The sequence below is a fragment of the Triturus cristatus genome, chromosome 7 (genome assembly GCF_964204655.1).
Source record: "Triturus cristatus chromosome 7, aTriCri1.1, whole genome shotgun sequence".
NCBI lineage: Eukaryota > Metazoa > Chordata > Amphibia > Caudata > Salamandridae > Triturus > Triturus cristatus.
In genome coordinates this window covers 568,977,259-569,000,594 of record NC_140590.1, presented here as the reverse complement: position 1 = coordinate 569,000,594, position 23,336 = coordinate 568,977,259, and the positions used below count along the sequence as shown (strand labels likewise).

The 23,336-nt window shown below is 46.7% G+C and overlaps 1 protein-coding gene across 3 annotated transcripts in view; it reads left to right on the top strand.

The window, feature by feature from the left end:
- The window catches only part of RAB37 (RAB37, member RAS oncogene family), a 399,852-nt gene that overhangs the window by 363,665 nt on the left and 12,851 nt on the right, over positions 1-23,336 (top strand). For all 3 annotated transcript variants that reach the window (XM_085617094.1, XM_085617096.1, XM_085617095.1), the window contains 2 exons: positions 20,475-20,531; positions 23,235-23,311. In XM_085617094.1, the coding sequence (XP_085473220.1) occupies positions 20,475-20,531; positions 23,235-23,311 (134 nt within the window). The remainder of the gene's footprint in view (positions 1-20,474; positions 20,532-23,234; positions 23,312-23,336) is intronic.

The window sequence follows — 23,336 nt, the reverse complement described above, 5'->3', positions numbered from 1 at the left end:
AATGCCTGTCTGGTTCAGAAGTCGGCCAATCAACTGCAACTTTACAAGCTGCCCACAGATCACTCGATACAACAATGTCAAACAATGTATTCAGATCAACCCACAACACCTTCGAGATTTTGATAAACCGATCGACCTGCTTGTACCATTTGACGGGCTTCTCCCTCAGCCGAGGGAAGTAGTTTGTGAATGCCGCCAAATCACCTCTACTCCAAAGCACATGCACATACCCTCCGTTCTGTACTTCTCGTAAAGGCTAATTCTCCACTCCTATCATTCCCCCTCCTGGAGGCCGCGTCTCTCCTATGCTTCTTTTAGTGCTTTTCTTTTTGGACCATCTTTCCTCCCACTTATCAAGCATGCTCCATGCGCGTATCCTTATAATCAATTTTCAAATGTGAGCTTTCAACACTATGACTCTCTTCTCTTCCAATTCCTGATCACTGTACTGCAACCTGTAGCTTCCCGGTAACATCTTCATTTTGGACAGATCCACCTTTTTGCCAGTTCAGTCAATTTCTCGTGTGCTAACCTTGCCTTGCGAGTTACATCCTTGGCTACAAACAGTAACTCATCTGGCTCATAAAGTTCCACCCTTTCCAAAGGCAGGTTCCCACTAACTATCTCATCTACTTCAGCATTCACTCTCACCACATTCAACATTTTTGCTCTTATAGCAACCTTCAGGGTCCCACGACTCGATGCACCACTCAACCCTTCATTCTCACTGCTCTGATCTCCGCTTCGGTTCTTTTCTACTACATTCCTAAGGACTGGTCGACCTCCTGAATCCTCTCGATCCCAATCTCCTGCCATTCTGTCACTCTGATTTTTTTACTGGTGGCTCCCACATTTTTAGATCTGATCTTGACTCGGACAAGGACTTTGGTCTTACCGGTCTCACATCCACCTGTCCTCTAGAGAAGTCTGCAGTGGCTGGTAATGGCGTACTCGATTCTATGTGTCTCGGAAGGGGAGCTACTTCCCTCACCGTGCCATTCCCTCCAGGGCTAATCCCTTCTCCTACTGCTGACTGCACCAAACTCCCATTCCTCGCCTGATCTGGATCATACACTGACACTATGGGTCCAATGGTAACCAGCATTGTAAGAGCATCCGGTAACCTTGCAGTTCCGTTAGCCTCAGCACTTGCTGGTGTCTGTGCCCTCATCCCTTCTGTTCCTGATTAAATTTTTCCAACTACTCTCGCATTAGGTTGAGTCTGCGAATCTCCAATCCCTTCTATCGGTACTGACTTTCCCTCTTCTGAGTCTGGGTTATATGGGGTGGTCTCTCTGACAGTAACCTCTCTAGCAAGCTGTCATCTGTGTCGCTATTGTCTTCTTCTGTACTCTTCTTCTGCGTGTCACCCACCTTCACCGTCAACGGGAATAGCCTATCCCCCTGGATAGTCTCCACGCTTCATCTTTTCTCCAATACATCCCATTGTGTATCTTGAAATGCTCTGATCGACTTTTTCACTCTTTCCTGACTTCGATCTCGTTTCCTGTCATGTGCTGCTCTAATCCATGCATGTAGCGCCTCGAACTGTGTTGGTCTGAGTAGAGGTCGTAACAAAGACATCACCGATTTCAACTGATACAACGCTTCCAATCTGAAAGTACCATATTTCGGAAAAGCCAATTCTCCCTCTTTTTCAGTCACTTTATGCCAATTCTCAAGCCAAAATATAGTATGCAATCCCACATTTGTTGCCATGTAATGAACCGGGGTATCTTCGGGTGGAGCCTCTTCTCCTCCCTGAGTAACCACCCGTCTATCTCCTCTACACGTCTCATAAAACTTTCAAACATTTCATGGTGAGATCAATTTAAATCAACTTCTTTTACACATGGTGTTTCGTTCTACTTCCTGATGTCAATCCACCAAGACCAGCGTGGGTTTACACCAACTGACCTATCGCAGCGTGGCACCCTCTGACGTCATTCTTCCTCCGCATGCAGCAGTTCCCCTCCTTTACAATTCGTCTCTCGCACACTCACACATCTCTTTCATACAATGAAATAACTGTTTGTCCACCAACGACCAAAGAGTCACTTCTCTGAATGCCTGTTCACCAACGACCGGACAGTCTCACACAATTGTCGACCTCAACTCCGGCAATCGTCTGTCAGCGAAACGACCAGACAACTGCCTCAGACTATCTGCCCACGAACAGCTGGACAGTCATGTACTTAATCGATAGGATCCAAAAGCTCAATATTCCACATACAGCTACCCACGACCTGTGTTGGTTACTCACACTCTCACACACACGTTTCCCTATCACCGGTGGGTCAGTCAACGACGTCTCATGACTCCCACATTCACTGGTCAGACAATTTCAACTCTGGGTGTCTTCCACACCACAATCTCTTATCCCGGGATATCAAAATCAAATCTCATGGACCACGCGCGCTCACAGTCCGAAACCACAATCACTCGACTCTCACTCCAACTCCGCAAGACATCACGCAATCAACACAACACCGCAATCTAACAGACACACAACCCTGTTCATACTCACTCTTCCATGAACTGCTGCTTCCGCCGCACCGGTAATCTCCTCCGGCTTCCATCAACGCCATCGTCCTCCGCTCATGATCCACTGGATCACCATCACTTGGACTCTATGGGGTCATTATCTACCCTTCTCTACTTCTCCCCTTACTGCAGAGATAACCATCCTACTCTGCTACTAACTGATAATGCCGGATTCTTATCTTATCTTACCATCTCTTACCACTCTTAAGAATCCTTGGCCGACTGGATCTTTTTATCTGCTGTGAAGTGTAAAGGGGAGAGAATCAACTCATTCAGATAAAATCAATAACCAATCAATTCTGACACTGATGAATCAATAACTCTGAGTTTAGGTTTAGGGGATTTATTACAAAGCCAAAAATAACTGAACATACAAGCACCTCATGACGAGGTTAAGAAAGTACATGGGCACTAATGCAAAGTTTAATATACGCAACAACCTAATTCGATGAAGCATAAAAAGGGTGAGAAGCTCTAAAAATATCAAACAAAAGATAACTGCTCCAATATCTAAATCTGTCTTCATGGATATCTACAAAGAAATTAATTAATCTGCCCCTACTCTACCGCTAACGTGACATCCCTACATAGCATCTCCCAAACAAATCAAGGAAAAGTGCCAGCGCGTGAAGACTTCCTAAGAAGTACACTCATGTTCAAAGGCTCAGAAGCCAAAGCTACTGCTTCATCTCTAATTCTCCTTCCTTAGTATCAATCTCTTCCTTCTACCTTCTAATGGCTCTCTGCTCCATCTACTCTCATCTGAATCTTCTCTGCCGCCCAATCCCTTGGGACACTGCCCCTAATACAAAATGCACAATTTCCACTGAAACCTGTATTTTGTCCAGCAACGGTTGAAACGTCCTTGGGTCCCAGGCTCCTTCAGTGCCAAAAGTATCGGCTCCTCATTATCTGTATTCCTGGAGACACTTGTAGCAACTCTCCTTCATACCTAACTCCTAAAACAAGGGGTTAGTCTGAGCTAATGAGATCGGTGTCCTTGCACCTGCAACAGAAGCCTGAGAACAGAAAATCCTTCCCTACACATGAAATTCGCTGACTACCTCCAAATGAGAGCCTTCCCAAGAAAGTATACTTCGGCCTGCACAATACAGCTTACATAAGGAACGTGAGTAGGCCTTTCATAGCAAAACATGGACATTCCTTTAGGCCTCTATTCATCAAGAACTACACGCGTTAATAAACGCTGCATCTGTAAGCACTATATTTCATTACATTCAATATATAAGTAATCATTCCTACACATGCAGACTTTAATATTGTGCATGTTTAAATCTAATGCATTACATTACACATGAATTAATTTGTCAGGCACTTTGCAATAGGCAGTTACATTTAAAGGTAATTTTACTCTTTCGACTAACATCAACTACATTTCTAACATTACACTCACATTGTTCATTATTACGTTTACATTTCTAATGATCATCTGGTAATACAACACAAGAGTATATGCGGGTGCGGACTATGGGTGATTATAATGCACCCCTACAATTTTCAGAACCTCATGGCGCTCTATCACTATTAAGGAGTGAAGGGGCACTGCATAAACTACCCAGGCTTAAGCTGTTAACGGTCTGTTTAATGTATTCTAACCGGGGTATCTTATGTGAATCTTTTAAGGGAATTACCTCACTTAGGGCTTCTCTGTACGGCTTTAACCCCTTGTGTGCCACGCCCTTTCCCCCTCCTGTGCCGGGCGTTACATTAGTGGGTGGGGTTCATGACGAGATAGTCTCGTCATGGGCACAGCGCGACCGTGCTCCATGACGAGACTATCTCGTCATGGGCACTGAAGAGGTTAAGGCCTCTGTTGACCATACCTGAAGCCAGTACATTAAAGGTGACAGTAGTCCTGCATCTTCTATAATGGGTTTAAGGGCGAGATCCAATCTGAGTAGCAGTAGTGGAATCCCACTTCCTAGCCAGGCAACAGCCCTTATAAAGTTTTTTCGCCCACACCAAGACTCGAGCAGTCACTATGACCCCACAGCTCAGCGCCATACAAAGCGGCGCTCTTGACCTGGGCGTTCTAAATCTGTTTCAATGGGAAGATTGGAAAAGATGGGGTTTATTGAGCAAACCTCAAGATGGCAAATGCTTTATGGTTGATAAGTGCATGGCTCTTTTGGATTTAGGGTCCCTAGTGCTCCTTATTCAACAATCTGATCGCCAAATAGTCGAATTCCAAAACTCTCTCAAGAGGAGCTCGTTTGAGAAGTCAAAAACTGAGTCCACCTTTAGGTTGTTGGAGCACATCCTCTGTTCCTCCCTGAGACCAAAGCTTTGGCAAAACCCTTGGTATGTCCGCACAATCTACGTCCTTCCATTCAACTCTCTGATCTTCGTGTGCATCTTCGTGTGCAGCAGCATCCCAAAGGATATCGGCTGGCCCTACTGAGGAAGCAAACCCTCCTCATCCCCTGGGACCACAAACAAAGCGCATCTCAGATGTTCCTGGATGTGTTCCAATACCTCAGGTACCTCTTGTTTATGAATGTCCTTTCCGGACGATGAGGTACTGGGTAATCCCGAGCCCGAGGGAGATGAGCTATACTGAGAAGCTGTACTGCTGGGTTTTGAGCCCTTGGATTTTTTTGTGTGCATATTTATATAGCGCAAACTCGACCAGAAGGTATTGGAGCGCTTTACACGAGCACCGTATTTACATTACACATTCAGGCACGGGGAGATTTGGGGGCATATTATCAAGACCAGGCGATAATTATCGCTCAGCGCTCTTAGCGCGAGGATAATTATCGCTGGCCAACTCTGAATTTCATCGCAGAGATAGCGTGCTATCAGCAACACTTATCTCCAAAGTGATAAAATTCAGAGCGCAAGCTGCCAACTGTGCGATTATCGCTGGAAATACAGCGATAATCGCACAAGGTTTGGTGATAGCTTGCTGAGAGGGCAAGGCATACTTAGCCATGATATCCACCTTCCATAGGATATCATGGCTAAGTCAGTTTCAAAGCAGGCATAAGGAAAGTAGCGATAACAGTGGTTATCGCTACTTTTCTTGCCGCTATGCTTCTTAGCGTGAGGCTTGATAATAGGAGAAATGTCGCTTAGCGACATTTCTCCCGTTATTCTGGGGAGGAACGCCCACTTTGCATCTCATTAGAGATGCAAAGCTGGGTGTTACGGGAAAGGGTGAAGAAGCATGGATTCACGCGTTGGCGTGTCCTTGCTGATAGGGCGTTAAAATTATCGTCGCTTTTCGTCCGAAAACGCAGCGATAATTTTTTATCACCTCGTTGATGATAAGCCCCTAAGTGATTTGCCCTGAATCGCAGGATGTGGACGCGACTTTGAGGCTCAAACCTTGGTTTCCAGCATCAAAGTCGGCAGTCTAGCCGACGGACCACATCCCCTCCCCTTTACAGCGAGTCTTAGATACAGCTAGCTCTCTCTTTCTTTGCATCTCTGCTGTCGTCATTAATGCAGGAGGAGCCCTTGGAGATACCTCTAGAGACTTCTGTAAAGATGCCTGACTTGATATGTATAACCACTTACAACTCGTGGTTAAAGTAGTTTTATCTTTTATTGTTCCCGAGCGCCGGGACGCATCTGCACGCTAGCTCTCCTCGCGGCTATCTGGCGCGAAGACGCGCCTTCTCCCTGGGGCGCTCTCGAACACTAGAGCGCATCGCTACAACTTCAAAGTCCTTCTTCTTCAGGCTGGTATCGGCTCCTCCTCAAATGAGGAACCTGATGACATATACCTCTTAGCATCTCTCTTGCCCTATGTCAATAACTAATTCATTCATCAGAAAGGGGGGCTGTATATTAAAATTCCAGCTACTCCAAATACCAGTGGAGGAACACGAGCATCCTACTGCCCAATCAGAGCTCCACCCCCATGCCACCGATCGTGAATTATGATTGCGAGCCTTATATTCACGCCGGTGAGTGGTGATTGGTGTCTGGGGACTCGCAAGCCAGGCTTGCCTAATAATTTAAGGCATTTAAGCCAGGAAGGGACGAAGATGTGATGCGTTCCATACTGCGATTTTTTGTAGAGCTGGTGGAGGGGAATGCTGCAAATATTTCCAGCACCCTGGACAAAATAGCATATTGACCTACGGAGTGCACCCTGTACACTGATAAAAGTCAATATTTTGGGCCGTTTTTGTTATTTGGCACTACCACCACTAGGTGGTGCCCTAAGATTACTGCTTTTCCTCGAATTATCGAACCGCAAGCCCTGGAGGTCGGACGGCCTGAACTGCTCAGTTGAACAGCGTAAAAAAAGCCTGCCTCCAAATCATATTTTCTCTTATGACGTGATAAGCTGCGTGCCATTGATTCCTTTTGTTTTATTGACGTCAAGGTGTTAGTCTGCAGATTTTTCCCAACCAGGCTGGGGTGATAATTGAAAGAAAGAAGGGCTGATCATGGCCCTGTAAATTAGGTCTTTATTTTGGGCCAGTCTTGAAGTGAACATCCGAAAGGCCCTTCTGCGTCTGCTGGTTGCTGCTCCGAACAGAAAGCAGGCAGTGTGCGGGCCCTGTGGGATTCTGCCACGTCCCGGTGTCGGAAAATTACAAGCATCTTTCTCTGGATCAGGGGAGGCCAGGTCAGGCCCAGAAATACGTGCTAGTACCGGAATCTTGCGGATCCTATTCATTTCTGCATTGATAATGCATAACTCCAAATCAATAGAAGTTCTATGTTCTATTATAGAACACATCACAATTGCATTAACATGGCAGCCTCGCTTCCCTCTGAGCCTCCGTCATTCCATGGCGACAGTAGGACGTGTTACTGAGTACGAGCTGCCTGGGGGTGAATTACAATCCCGCTTTCGTTTGATAGAATCCAAAATGTATCCTGGGGCAATGGCAAAACGTTGAAGTCGATGCATTCATTATCTATTCGGAATGTAATGCCTGGTTTCAAAGTGAAAAAACTTGAAATAAGAGATATTTACTGACGTCAGTAAATACCTCACCCCAGGTTAATTACATTTAAAGGGTGCATTAAATACCTCACTCTTTTTGACTTACTTCGGCCTCTTAGCGTTCATGCGGGACGGGACAGTTCTCGCAGGGACTGGCCGGGTTCATGAGGACAGTGTTCCAGGGCACCGGGGATTGCCGCGGTCGCGTCAGGGCACAGACGGACTTGCCTTAGGCGCACCTTCCGCGTACCAGCCGCTGGCCTACTGCGTCGAGGTGCATGGTGAATGCCCTGAGGAGGGGCTCAAGGGTCCACTTAGAGCCAACAATCGCCCGTGATCGGGGCAAGGAGTGACTATTGAAGCAAGGGATGGAGAGACAATGAAAATAACTAAAACATTGAGTTAACTAGAGAGAGTTAGGGGAACATAAGACCTTGATGTGAATAAAAAGAAATTGTAAAAAAAAAAGAACCAAATTAAGGGAATAAAACGAGTTCCAAGCACCCCTCGCTGTTCCAATCCAAGTGAATTACGGCTAATAGACTAAAATAAGTAGGCAATTTAAGGAAATAATCATATCGTTTTTAAAATTAGCGATGAAAATGTAAAATGCTCTTTAAGCATCAATCAATCAGTCAGGGAACTGTAAGCTCGCTACTCACCCGTGAGGGTCTCAAGGCGCTGAGGTGGGGGGTCCGCAGATCTGTTTAACTGAAGAGCCAGGCCTTGAGAGTCTTCCTGAAGGTGTTCAGGGAGGGGCGCACTTGATGTCTGCCGGTAGCTCGTTCCAGGTCTAGACTGCAATGTGAGAGAAGGATTTTCTGCCTGTTCTGGCTCTGTGGACGCGCTGGGTTTCAGCCAGTGCGAGGTTGGAAGATCGGAGGTTTCTTTTGGGTACATGGAAGTTGATTCTGTCGTTGAGGTAGTTGGGTCTGTTGTTGTGTAGGCATTTGGAGGCGTGAGTGAGGATTTTGAAGGTGACTCTTTTCTCCACGAGGAGCCAGTGGAGTCTTCGTAGGTGTTGGCTGATGTGTTCGTGCCGGGGGAGGCCGAGGACGAGCCTGGCGGCTGTGTTCTGTATTGTCTGGAGTTTGCAGTGTAGGAACTTGTTGATGCCAGCGTCAAGTGCGTTTCCATAGTCCAGTCTGCTGGTGATGAGAGCGTGGGTAACTGTCTTCCTTGACTCAGGGGGGATCCATTTGAAGGTCTTGCGAAGGATGCAGAGAGTGTTGAAGCAGCTGGAAGGTGACGGCGTTGACCTGTCGGTTCATGGTAGGTGAATCAGTGATACAAAAGGGGGTGGTGATGGACGGAGCATCAGAACCAACAAACACTCACACCCAGTCAAGAGATCTGGGTTTGATCCATCACCGTTCTTTAGCCCACTCTGCCACCCCAGTTCAGACATGGCCATATGCAAATCAGTCTGACCCTGTGCCGCATGGGAACAGTCCAGCCCGAACTGCCAAGCCATGCCTTCCCTGGACCGGAAACAAGCTTCCTAGGACCGGTTTCTGGCATTTCAGCCGTCTTCAGCCAGGCTTGCTTGAATCCAGTGGCAAAGTGAGCAAGCGACTCACGTCTGAGCATACCCTGCCAACTTATGGCGAACAAAGCGGTACAAAAGGGGGTGGTGATGGACGGAGCATCAGAACCAATCAAACACTCACACCGAGTCAAGAGATCTGGGTTTGATCCATCACCGTTCTTTAGCCCACTCTGCCACCCCAGTTCAGACATGGCCATATGCAAATCAGTCTGACCCAGTGCCTCATGGGAACAGTCCAGCCCGAACTGCCAAGCCATGCCTTCCCTGGACCGGAAACAAGCTTCCTAGGACTGGTTTCTGGCATTTCATCCGTCTTCAGCCAGGCTTGCTTGAATCCAGTGGCAAAGTGAGCGAGGGACTGGGTCAAGACTGATTTGCATATGGCTGGGTTCAAACTGGAATGGCATGGTGAGCAAAAAAACGATGGATTTAGACCCAGATCTCTGTACTGGGGTGAATGTATGACTTGTTCTGCATTCTGTCCATCAACTGTTGTTTTTGCATTTGTCACCCCGAGTGGGACGGGTATGCCCAGACGTGAGTCCCGTGCTCTCCATGCCACTGGAATCAAGCTATCCTGGCTGAAGAGGGGTGAAACCCCGAAACCGGTCCTAGGATGCTTGGTTCTAGTCCAGGGAGGACCTGGCTTGGCAGTTCGGGCTGGACTGTTCCCATGAGGTTCAGGGTCAAGACTGATTTGCATATGGCTGGGTTCAAACTGGAATGGCATGGTGAGCAAAAAAACGATGGATTTAGGCCCAGATCTCTGTACTGGGGTGAATGTATGACATTGTTCTGCATTCTGCCCATCAACTGTTGTTTTTGCAGGTGAATCAGTGAGACAGGCACTTCACACTTCCCTCAGCTCGTGTAGTGTGGTGTGTGTTTGGGTGTATGCGTGTTGTGCATAGAGACAGCATGCAGCTTGAATTGTGTGAGGACAAACTGCATGCAGAACAAGGCGATAGTGTCCTGTGGAGGATAAGACCATCACAGCTCTCTTTCCTTGGAGCAGCCACTGATTGTTCGACTAATACCCCTTACCAAGTTCACTTCTGTCTCCTTTCTGGCACCAATATACATTGAGCCGTGAGCCCTCTCTGAACTCATAAGACTGATATCAACCCCTTTAACTAACTGCATAGGTCCGTGGCCCCCTTCATTTGTGCCGGTATCTATGTGGTAATTGTATAACTCGAACCTAGCCAGAAATGCCCGCAGCACTGTACAGCGTCAAAGGCAAGCATGCAGTCAACGAGTGATAGGAGAGGTGGCTGGTTATTGGATTATTACTGCATAGTGATGCAGGGTTCTTTAGAGAGGTGCATCTTCAACTCTTTCCTAGATTGGAGCAGAGTTGGGGTGGTTCTGATGGACACAGAGAAGTTGTTCCAGATCTTGGGGGATAGATGGAAAAGCCTGCTGCCTTGTTTTAATGATGCATATGTTTATGAAGAGAGAGTGGGCCAGTGAGAGGAGCCAATGGAGTTCCTTCAGGATGGAGGAGATGTGATTATATTTCTTCCAGCCCTGAATGAGACTTGCTGTGACGCGTAGGATGCTCTTAAGGGGTGCCAGTCAAGAGTCTGGGAAGCCATGGAGTAGGGCGTTATCTGCATGCAGATGTTAGAGTGCGAGGGCTTGCACACTGGTTCTGAGGTCGTTCTCTGGAAGAAACCGTTTCACTTTCTTTAGAAGGAACTGCTTCAAGGCCTTCTTTGTTTTGGAAGGGTGTTCACTGAGGGTGAAGCTGGTTTCCTGGATGAATCAAAGTGACTCAGAATTCGGTGGAAGCTGGGGTTCGAAGCCATCTAAGTTCATGTCTTTTAGGCGGATCACTGACAGAATAATGGAAACAGAAAAATCGTGTGGACATAATATCATGTCAAAAATATTAAGGAACAAAATATTGAGAAGGTAAGTGCAAATAAATAAATATAAATTTACTATTCTTGAATCCACATCTACGTACCTTTAAGATATATATACAGTCAAGGTACATATATGTGGGTCAAGTTATATATAGTGAACTGTGCTCACACATAGAAGCCTACCTTCACGATATTTGTGTCCTTGATATTCTTGGCACAATATTTTGGTCCACGGTATAACTGTTTCCGATATTCTGTCTGAATACCCATTGAGGCAGATTTGTACTTATTCTTGCTTCTTGTTCTTGGCAAATGGCAGCAAATGTGTCTTGGTTGGATTGAACTTCAGATAGGTGTTGGACATCCATGTCTGGATGAGGGGCAGGCAGTGTCTGAGGCCTTGGAAGCCTTTAGCAGAGTAGACTTTCAGGTAGAGTTGTGTATCATCAGCATATTGGTGAATTTTGATGCCGTTATCTGTGAATAGAGCCCCGATGGGCTCAATGAAGAGGTTGAAGACGACAGGGGACCGTATGGAACTCCTGGGGACTATGCAGGTGATAGGAATCTTTCATGTGAACAAACTGGTGTCAATTGGAGAGATAGGAGGAGAACCAGTTAAGGGCATTGTCAGTGGGTCCCATTCAAGAGTTCAGTGTGTTGGTGAGAGTTAAAAGGTCTACTGCCTTTCTTTGTGAAAGCTCAGGCCAGTAAAGATGCTCTCCAGTTTGGTTTCCATGGGCCATGATTGTTTAGCTGTCACTTCGGCTCGAGAAGAAGTAATATTTAGCCTCGTCTTCAGTAATCATAATGGATCTGTTTCTAGGCTTCTATAAAATGGAAAAGGTCAAGGCAGTGTTTAAATAAAGATTGAATGTTTATAAGATAGCTGTTAATAGTTCAATGAGAGCATTTTTAGAGTTCTGTTAATGCAACTCACTGCGGCGGGCACCATGCTTTGACTTTGCAGCACTTTAGGCATTAGATAAGCTTCTCATAGCGCTGCAAGCGGAACACACGCTGCAGAGAACGGGGTAACAAGGAGGTCACACGTTCAATCTAATTCACTCAGGGAGTGAGGTGAGCGCCTGCCACAGAGATCAGTGTGTAACATGCAAGTCAGAGACAAGTAGAAGAGCTTAGAGGGTTGTTGAGGTACCTGCTGGGGAGGAGGGGCAGGGAGTGAGGGTGCGCGAGTGTGTGAGAGAGAGCTACCGTGGAGCTCAGAGGGTTAATGCATCTGCTGTTGAGGTTTGTGTTTGTGAGAGAGAGATTCAGAGGGACATGTAGCTTTAAGATTCCAGCCCTGGTAATAAAGAAATCTCTCCCTAGCAGTACTCGCTTTATAACGTGCAAGTTGCATTCTCTGTTTCCAGTGATTTAGATAAAGAAGTTTATACTTTCTTTATGCCTGTAATTTTAGGGATTACTTTTCCCACAGCAAGCAGTGTGTGCCAGCTGCAGGTCCCCTAATCCCAAAGCCACGTTATCCTGGCGGTGAGGCAGGTTTCAATCCCTATGGGGAGCTTACTGGACATGGATGGGGGTGGGGGGTCAGGTGCCTGCTGCAGCGATCTCACGCTAATCTGAAGGGCACTCACCCCCTCCCTGTACATCAGCTCGGGGCCTCATCTTGCACAGGTCTGGGTCACACTGCAGATCACAGGACTGAAGCCTGCAGGACCAGCTCAGCACTTCTCCTATAAAGAGAGACTAAACGAGGACATTTGGGTGGGGTAAGGACTGTTACTGAATAATCAGCCGCCCTTTTGGTCATTCTTGTAGTCTGCAATTTTGGGGGAACTTTATACCACTGAATAGGTAGTTCCCTGTGACCCTTTTGTTCACTTGGATGTGTACACCCAGGCGTGGCCAATGTGGCTGTCCGGGCATAATGCGTACTGCCACAGCGCTGTGCTTCATTGCACACCATGCCCTGCCTGTGTTTTTGGCTTTGAGATGGTCCAGGTACAAGGCTTACTGCCACAGCCCTCTCCTTCATTGCACACCATGCCCTTCACATTTTTGGCTTTGAGATGGTCCAGGTACAAGGCTCACTACCACAGCCCTGTGCTTCATTGCACACGAAGGCCTGCCTGTGTTTTTGGCTTCGAGATGGTCCAGGTACAAGGCTCACTACCACAGCCCTGTGCTTCAATGCACACCATGTCATACCTGTGTTTTGGGCTTTGAGATGGTCCAGGTACAAGGCTCACTACCACAGCCCTGTACTTCATTGCACACCAAGCCCTGCCTGTGTTTTTGGACTTGAGATGGTCCAGGTACAAGGCTCACTACCAAAGCCCTGTGCTTCATTGCACACCAAGCCCTGCCTGTGTTTTTGGCTTTGAGATGGTCCATGTACAAGGCTCACTACCACAGCCCTGCACTTCATTGCACACCACAGCCTGCCTGTGTTTTTGGCTTTGAGATGGTCCAGGTACAAGGCTCACTACCACAGCCCTGTGCTTCATTGCACACCACAGCCTGCCAGTGTTTTTGGGTTTAATATGGTCCAGGTACAAGGCTCACTACCACAGCCCTGTCCTTCTTGCATACCATGTCATACCTGTGTTTTTGGCTTTGAGATGGTCCAGGTACAAGGCTCACTACCACAGACCTTTGCTTCATTGCACACCACAGCCTGCCAGTGTTTTTGGGTTTAATATGGTCCAGGTACAAGGCTCACTACCACAGCCCTGCCCTTCTTGCACACCACGTCGTACCTGTGTTTTGGGCTTTGAGATGGTCCAGGTACAAGGCTCACTACCACAGCCCTGTGCTTCATTGCACACCACAGCCTGCCAGTGTTTTTGGGTTTAATATGGTCCAGGTACAAGGCTCACTACCACAGCCCTGTCCTTCTTGCATACCATGTCATACCTGTGTTTTTGGCTTTGAGATGGTCCAGGTACAAGGCTCACTACCACAGCCCTGTCCTTCATTGCACACCATGGCCTGCCTGTGTTTTTGGCTTTGAGATGGCCCAGGTACAAGGCTCACTACCACAGCCCTGTGCTTTCCATTGCACACCATGCCCTACCTATTTTGGGGTTTGAGATGGTCCAGGTACAAGGCTTACTACCACAGTCCTCTCCTTCATTGCACACCATGGCCTGCCTGTGGTTTTGGCTTTGAGATGGTCCAGGTATAAGGCTTACTACCACGGCCCTCTCCTTTATTGCACACTATGACCTGTCTGTGTTTGGATTTGAGATGGTCCAGGTACAAGGCTCACTAACACAGCCCTGTCCTTCATTGCACACCATGCCCTTCCTATATTTGGCTTTGAGATGGTCCAGGTACAAGGCTCACTACCACAGTCCTCTCCTTCATTGCACACCATGGCCTGCCTGTGTTTTTGGCTTTGAGATGGTCCAGGTATAAGGCTTACTACCACGGCCCTCTCCTTTATTGCACACTATGACCTGCCTGTGTTTGGATTTGAGATGGTCCAGGTACAAGGCTGACTACCACAGCCCTGTCCTTCATTGCACACCACAGCTTTCCTGTGTTTTTGGATTTCAGATGACCCAGGTACAAAGCTCACCACCACAGCCCTGTGCTTCATTGCACACCGTGGCCTGTCTGTGTTTTCGGCTTTGAGATGGTCCAGGTACAAGTCTCACTACCACAGCCCTGTCCTTCATTGCACACCACAGCTTTCCTGTGTTTTTGGATTTCAGATGACCCAGGTACAAAGCTCACCACCACAGCCCTGTGCTTCATTGTACACCGTGGCCTGCCTGTGTTGTTGGCTTTGAGATGGTCCAGGTACAAGGCTCACTACCACAGCCATGTGCTTCATTGCACACCGTGGCCTGCCTGTGTTTTTGGATTTGAGATGGTCCAGGTACAAGGCTCACTACCACAGCCCTGTGCTTCATTGCACACGAAGCCCTGCCTGTGTTTTTGGCTTTGAGATGGTCCAGGTACAAGGCTCACTACCACAGCCCTGTGCTTCATTGCACACCATGCCCTACCTGTTTTGGGGTTTCAGACGGTCCAGGTACAAGGCTTACTACGCACAGCCCTCTCCTTCATTGCACACCAAGCCCTGCCTGTCATTTTGGCTTTGAGATGGTCCAGGTACAAGGCTCACTACCCCAGCCCTGTCCTTCATTGCACATCATGTCATAACCATGTTTTTGGCATTGAGATGGTGTTGTCAGGTAGGCCAGCCTTGACAGGTCTTTCGATACCAGTCTCACCTCTGCTTCACTGCAGGTGTATGACGGCCATGAACTGTGCGTGGAATGCCTGGCCACCACTTTGAAAGAGAGGGTTGGACCTGAAAGTTCACCCCTGTTAAAGCTCTAACTTTCTTCTCATGTCCTACCCTGAGGACGAGAGAGCAGGTGGGATGTGCGACGGCCAGGCGCATGGCTTTGCAGTTCACAGATGTGAGTAGAAAGTATCTGCAGCTCCCACTGCAAGGGCCTGATGGGGCGTCCTACTGTGGGTAAGGTTGTGGGGGACATATGAAGGAAGCCCCTCTCCCATGAATCTATTTATGCTACCGGGGCTCCCGCCTTCCCTGCTTGAAGGTTCCTTCTTTCTGGATGAGGTCACGGAGAAGGCCAAGTCTTCTTTCCATCGCCGCCTCACTCCTCTATCTTTGACCTGCTTGAGTACCAAGCACGACCGGTACAGTTCAGTCACCAGATGTGTTCCTTCCTTATCAATTATAAGTAATGTAAGTGGTGTGAAGTTAAAGGCGGGGCAGGGAAGGAAGAGAACGATGAGCGGAGTGCCCCGAGTAGTCTGGCAGCTATAAATTTGTCCATGTATGTCAGTTCATGTCGTGAGGTTATATCAGTCATAGTGAGTGCCCGACCATCTACAAATAGTGAGCCTAGCGTACCCAATTGGAGTATAGTTAGGGTGTGCTGCACCAATGTTTCGGATGTGAGCATCAATAACGGGTTATTTTGCAAAGGAATAGGTCCACTACCTAGAAGTTTATTGAGTTTACGCCAAGCCCAACATGTAGTAGAAAGAGGTTGAATGTCATGGGGATCCAGTGGCATGCCCGTTGGGAATATCGCTCCCAGCGGCTTGGGGGCAGCCAGGTCGCGCTCGGGTTTTGTATACAGTATATGGGCATCGGGGTGGAACCAATGGTAAGCAAATTGAGCCTGCGCCACTAAAAAATAGAGGTGAAGATTTGGGACTGCAAACCCCCCCTGGTTATATTGAAGCATCAGGGTATCCCAAGCGATTCGTTGGTCTGCGTCCCGCTCAGACCAGTCGGATAAGTAGACCCCGTAATTGTGAAAAAAGGGGTTTGTGAGTGGAATAGGTATATTGACTAATAGATACAAAAACCAAGGTAATACATTCATTTTAATAAGGGCAATGCGCCCGGCCATAGAGAGAGGTAATTGGATCCATCTTTCAACCTGCAGAGCGGACAATAATTCAGGCCGATAACCTGTTCTTTATCTTTGTGCAGATGTATGCCTAAATATTTAGTAGTATCTCCCGCCCACCGGAGGGGGAGTTCCACCTCACCGGCAGTAGCGGCGTCCGTAATCAGGAATATCACGGATTTTCCCCAATTTATTCACAGCCGGGACATGGATCTGATGCGGCTAATCTCGTCAATTAGGGGTGGCAAGTTGGTTTTGGGGTGTCTGACGAAGAGTAGAATGTCGTCCGCGTAAATGGACATCAACAAAGGCCCAGAAGGGAACTGCAATCCAAGAAACATATGTTTTTCTTGTAAATGTCGGACCAGTGGGTCCATGGCCACTATGAAAAGCAGGGGGGATAACGGGCACCCCTGCCAGGTCCAGCGGGAGATAGGGATCGAAAAGGAAAGGGAGCCATTTACTCAGAGCTGAGCGGTGGGTGACGAATAGAGCTGCGCAATTAAGGTGAAAAAATTACCCAGGATACCTCGTTTGCGGAGCGCGGCAGTTAAAAATGGCCATTCCAGGGAATCAAAAGCCTTTTCCGCGTCCAAAAGGGCTATTGCTGCAGGAGTACTTGGTTCTATTCGATTAATGACTGAGAAGGCGGTTCAGAGATTTAAAGCGTGGAGGTGGAATAAAGCCTGACTGTACTGGGGAAAGAATGTGTTCTAAAAGCAATGACAGCCAGGAGGATAGCATTTTGGCCAGGATTTTGTTATCAAAATTTATTAAGGAAATTGGACGATATGAGGAGCAACTAGTAATAAAGAAATAGCAGCCTCTCGCATAGAATGGGGGAATGTGTACCGACATCTCACGCCTCCACATAGACCTCAAGCAATTGGGCTGCCAGGCTGTCTTTAAATGTCTTATAAAATAATCCTGACAGCCCAACAAGCTCCGGCGCCTTTGCGCCGGCCAATGCATCAATAGCGAGAGAAACCTGTTCAACCGTGAAGGGCTTGGTTGGGAATTCTGACTGACCTGTAGTAAGGCACACCATTGCAACCTCTTCTAGATATGCTAAATGATGAGAAAAATCCCCAGGGAGAGTGGTAGTGTACAGAGAGCGATAGTATGCAACCAACTTAGCTATTATTTCTGTATCGTCCGTGGAGTCATCTGAGCGTTTTATCGCAGCTGTGTGACCGGCTTCCCTGGGGGCACGTACCAGATGTGCCGGAGTTCTACCAGGGCGCTCACCTTCCCCGTATCGGCATGCTGTGTGAAACTGGCCTAGTAGGGACGCTTCCCTGTCGTCATGTTCATTCAATTCCAAAATAAGAGCACTACGTGTGTTCATGGTGTGTGGCCTGGGTGGTGTTGCATCTAGTGAAGCCAACTCACTCTCAACACGAGCAAGGCTCCAGCATATCGATCACAAGACTCTCGCCTGTTTATATATATGAATGCCCCGGATATATGCCTTAAAGGCGTCCCACAATGTTGCATGTTTGGCCAGCGTACCAGTATTCAAGGTAAAGTATTCAGTAATGTCCTCTTATAATTCAGAACGAAATACGGCGCCCATTAGTGCAGTAGCGGGAAAAGACCATTTACGATGTCATCCGGTTGAGTGTGGAATATGAAGATGAAGGAGCACTGGGGCGTGATCGAACGTCTGCGGCAGCGTTTCAATGCCCCTAGTCCATTGGCATCCTTGGGCATCTGTGAGCTATTAATCTATACGTGTCTGTGTGGAGTGCGGTGCAGAGAGAAAGGTGTACCCGGGGACATCAGGGTGGTGTGTTCGCCAGATATCTCGTAGGGCTAAAGATTGAATAAGGTCCTGCACCACTAGAAGAGCACGAGGTTTGATGGTTGCAAGTGGGTTGGAGAGAGTCATGTTGTGGTTCAAGTCAGAGTTTCAGATCAACCCCAATATAGATTGCATCATAGTCATATTGGTTTAGTAAAACATGAAGGTTCCCAAAGAACGTAGGATTGTCTGTGTTAGGCACATCCATATTGAGAAAGAGCACTGTCCTGCCCAACAATGTCCCCACCACTAACAGATATCTCCTCTGAGTGTCAGCTATAGGGCCCTTGAGTGTGAATGGGAGAGTGTGGTGGATAATAAGACATACCCCTCGGGAATATGTACTGTAAGTTGCAAAGAACCTGTGTGCGCCCCAGGAGGACGCAAATGGGATTGGTATTCTGTGGCGGGAGGTGTGTTTCTTGCAGAAATGCTATTTTCACATTATGCCTCCAAAGATATGCCGGTACCAACTTACACTTCCTAGGGATATTGAGCCCCCACACGTTCCAAGTGATAAGGTTTACATTTACCGCGGGGTCCAAAACCATGACCTTAGGCCTAAAAGTGTGCACATGTCTTGCCAGCGCGCATCGACCACGTCATGAATGGACGAGGGGGGGATCTAGGGAGGAACACACCAACAGAAAAAATCATAATATGTCAATAACATAACACAGAGATCAACTTCCCGAGCAGAAGCAACAAAACCCACCCACCTCCCACACCTGAAGTCAAAGGTCCTGTGAACATATTCCCTCCCCGATTATCCTGAGACTAAGAAGAAAAAGGACGAAAAAAAACCAAGAAAAGCTTAGTCTGAGTCGTCCGAAGAAGGCGGGCAACGCATCGGACAACCGATACCTATATTTGTACTACGTATACTTTTTAATTATAGGTATGGAAACAAGGTTAACTGAAGAGGTGAAAAAAACGCCACAATTTTTTGTGTAGGTTCAGTGCAGTATTTAGCCGGCTTAACAAATGAACAATTTCAAACATTGTGTCCTCAGTCTGCCGTGAAGAGGTCTGCGCTCATGGCCAGCTGACTGTCCGGAGAAGAGTGACCAGTGGACTGTTTTGGGCTCTTGTGGGGTGTATTCTTATGCTGCTTGCATAAGGCTAAGCCATCAATAGCGTTCTCGAAGAAACGGGGTTTGCCGTCCACCATCACCCACATCCGAGCCAGATAGAGCATGGCATATTTAAGGTCCGTCGTGCGAAGTTGACGCTTCGCTTCTAGGAATTTACGCCGAGCCTCCTGGACCGCAATGGTATGGTCAGGATAAAAAGAAAGCACAGCACCCTGGTAATGTACAGGGGAATTCTCCTGTGCTAAGCAAAGTATTGTATCACGGTCCCTGTAGCTGAGCGGTGATGATGGAGCGCAGGGGGCCCCCAGGAGGAGCGGTGCACCCTTTCAACCACAAAGTTCCTTGAGAGGTTATCAGTACCAAAGAGCTCTCTAAGCATAGACTCTATGAAATGTTCAGGATGTCCCATATTCGTGGACTCCGCCAGACCCATTATGCAGATATTATTTCTGCGAGACCTAGCTTCTAAGTCCTCGTTCTTGATTGCCACTGTTTTGAGCAAGAGCTCCATTTGTTCTAACTAATGAGGAGCATCTTTGGTTCGATCTTCTTGGGTGGAGATTCTTTGATCCGCCTCATCAAGCCGGGTACTATGCCCTTCATCAGGCACAGGGTCAAGACTGATTTGCATATGGCAAGGTCTAAACTGAGGTGGCATGGCGAGCAAAAGAATTATGGATTTAACCCATATCTCTTGACTGGCGGTGAATGTTTTGATTTTTTTTGCATTCCGTCCATCAATTGTGTGTCTTTTGCTTATTTTATATGTAGTTACCTGAATGTGAAAGACTGAAAAAAGTTCCAGAATGTGTTGTTTTGCTAGCCACGTCATTGACTCCGCCCCCCGCTCACTCATCCGACCCTCTTTGCACACAGTATCATAGTTCCCACACTTTTTTTAATGCACTTCGACCACTGGCAATAAAAGACAAAATTATGTCATTATTCACTTGTATTAAATTATTAAGAACATAATAATGAAATGTTCATATTGCAAGTGTATTCTAATCCCAGTACATGCCTTTATTCAGACTATAAAGTAGTTTGGAACAAGAGATTAATTTCCTTTGAGTTGCTGGGGAAGTGGGCTAGAAACAGCAACAATCTTTGGATCATAACAGCAAAACACTCTAGTCAACATGAACTTACTGATTAAGTATTTTAAATTGTTTTAAAATAGCTACTATGAACTGGTTTTTAATACTACTGTTCTTACACTTCCTGATAGTAAAAACGAAATAATCCTTTGATAAATGTGATGATGTTACCTCATCTCCAGTGCTAACTTCCTTATCCTGGTCTGATTTCAGTGTGATATGAACCACGAGAGGGTGATCCGGTCCGAAGAAGGCGAGAACTTGGCAAAGGTGCAAAGCCCTCTTTTTCCATCTAAAGTGAATTGCATGTATTTTCCCAGCTTGAAACACCCAGTCTCCCCGTGGATCACTGCCATCGCCTCGGGCACCATCTACAGTAGATTCAATCTAAAGGCATCTAAACATTCACATAAAGTCTTGCTAAAAGTTATTCCTTGATGTGTTCCCATGGCCTGTTAGTGATTGAGGGAGGTGATGGCTGTCATCAGCTGTTTAAAAATATGTTGGCCTGCTATTGGTTACTTATTCAAATGGCAAATCTCTGCTAACATAGTAGCTGTCCATCACTTATTACTTCTGTCTAACACGTATTAAGTTGCATGCTCGCTTGTCCCCAGTTAGCCATTGATAGCTATGGGTGAGGGTGATTGCTTGTTACTGAACACTTACTGGGAACAGGTAACATGCATTTATCCTCTGAGTGGGTGATTGTCTGTCAACAAAAAAAAAATCAAAAGATTTGATTATTATACAAGAGGAAAAGATCGCTACAATAATTTTTTTCCTTAAACATTTCCTGACTCTCTCTAATGCGTTTTTCCGATTGGAGCCCTTGCTCTGCCTTCCTTTTCATTCCAGAAGTGTGGCACATCACCTTACTATTAATTAAATGTTGTAATTACTCAAAAAAAAATAACAATAAAATTACTTACATTTCCAAAAGTATGGGATCAGTCCAAATTGTAAGTTTTGTAATTTTATACCTTTCTCACCCACAAATGTTTGAAGCGCTGCCTCTCACCTATTGCTGGGGGGGCGGGGGGTGCTTGTTAGTTCTTGACTGAGAAGAACATGGTCTGTCGACTAACAGTGGGTCATATAACTAGGTAATTATGTTATCGAATGAAGTGATTGGCTGTCATTTATCAGTTTTTGAGGAGGTGCTTACATGTCACCTCTTGGCTAGTCAGTGAGCAAGCCTCAGCCTCAGCCTCTGTAGAGCAGTGTTCTCTCATTCCACCACCACAGCTGTAACCACCAACACTACCACCACCACCATCATTACCACCGCTTCCAGTACAACCAACCAATATTAATAACTATCACAGTATTACCACCACATCACAACTGTGTCTACAACAATTCTGCGTCTCTCTCAATCACTGCCCTCTAAACTACCAGGAACAGCTTCAGCATTACCAGTCACATTGTCACCACTGAAGCCATAGTCACTGCTTCTGTCTCTAGCCTCAGTAACACTACATCACTACATATTGAACCAGAACTGCAACCACCATTAGCATCCTAGCCCACTGCCTAGCGTTGTACAGCCTACACCGAGTGCGTATGACAAGGTAAAGAGGATTTTAATTTACATGGATAAACTTTAGCAGAAGGGATATAATGCAATTAGAACACTCCACCCACTGAGGGTAGAATGTTTATAAACAGGAAGCTACAGAAAGGCAAACGTTGGAATTTCATAACAGATGATCTGTACTACCCATTATGGCCACAGTTCCACTCCATTGTCTTCAATAGAGCTCTCACAATTTCTGTGCTCTGTGAATGATATCATAGTCTTATATATCCCACTGCCGAGGGCTATTCCGGTTGTTAAAGTCCCCAAATCCGAGTTAGGAAGAGGGCCTTTAACAACCGGTGTAGCCAGAGGCAGAAGGGCAATACGGCTATTGGAACATTCCACCCACTGAGGGCAAAACAATGTAAATTAAAAAGGACAGAACAGAAAGCCAAACATTTTATTGTTGCAGCAGAAGGCTTATACCAGCCATTATTAGCCCAGAGCCACTACATTGTCCTCAGTGGAGCTCCCCACATTCCAATGTTCTAATGTAACCTTTTAGCCCACTGCTGGGGGCTATACCAGCTGTTAAAGGCTCTGAAGTTATAGCTCCAAGCCACAGGTAAGGGCCTATTATGAAGGTGAGGCTGAGACATAAGGGCTATAAAGATATTAGAACATTTCACCCACTAAGGGTAGAATGTTCTACATTAAAACGGGAGAAACATGAAGACAAACATTGGAATGTTAGAGGTCCAGGCTTATACCAGCCATTATAAGCCCTTAGCCACTCCATTGTCTCCATTGGAGCTCTCAACATTCCAATATTCTAACGCCCTCTTCACCACTATTTGGGATTCTGCCTGGTAATTTTGTTTTTCTGAGTTAGTAATAAAAACACAGGGAGTTTCTGGAGTCTAATGGTATATTCATTGTCCATGGACACAGCCTAAGTTAGGAGAGCAGAAGGAGATAAAGTATCACCTGCTTTTCATTTTTCTCCTTCTCCTTCTCATATTTCTTTCTTTCAAATCCTTTTCTCATCACCCACTCTGTCTTCGATTCAATGCCGTCACCCTGGTTTCATTAACTGTCTCTTTTATCACCATCTTACCATTGCTACACCTGCCCACCATTCTCCATTAACCCATCCTTTGTTCTCTTGTTTCTCTATCTTCCCTTATTCCCTTCTTTCAATTCTCTGTGTTCTTTTCCTATCATTTCCTCAATTCCCTACCTTTAGCATGTGCTATTTTCCACACTATCTCCACCTGTACTCTCACTCTTCTGTCCTTTCTACACCTGTCCCTCCCCATTTCCATTCCCCACTCTGGTCTTCCTCTCCCTCTTTTTGCTTCCCTGACATCTTCTCCCATCTATATCCTTCCCTCTCACTCCCTATTTGTCACTCTTTTCACCCTTCTCATCTGTTTTTTGTCCATTTACAGGAGTATGGGGTACCCTTCATGGAAACCAGCGCCAAGACGGGCTTGAACGTGGACGTGGCATTCTTGGCTGTGGCAAAGTGAGTGCAGCAGAGAGGGTGCTCT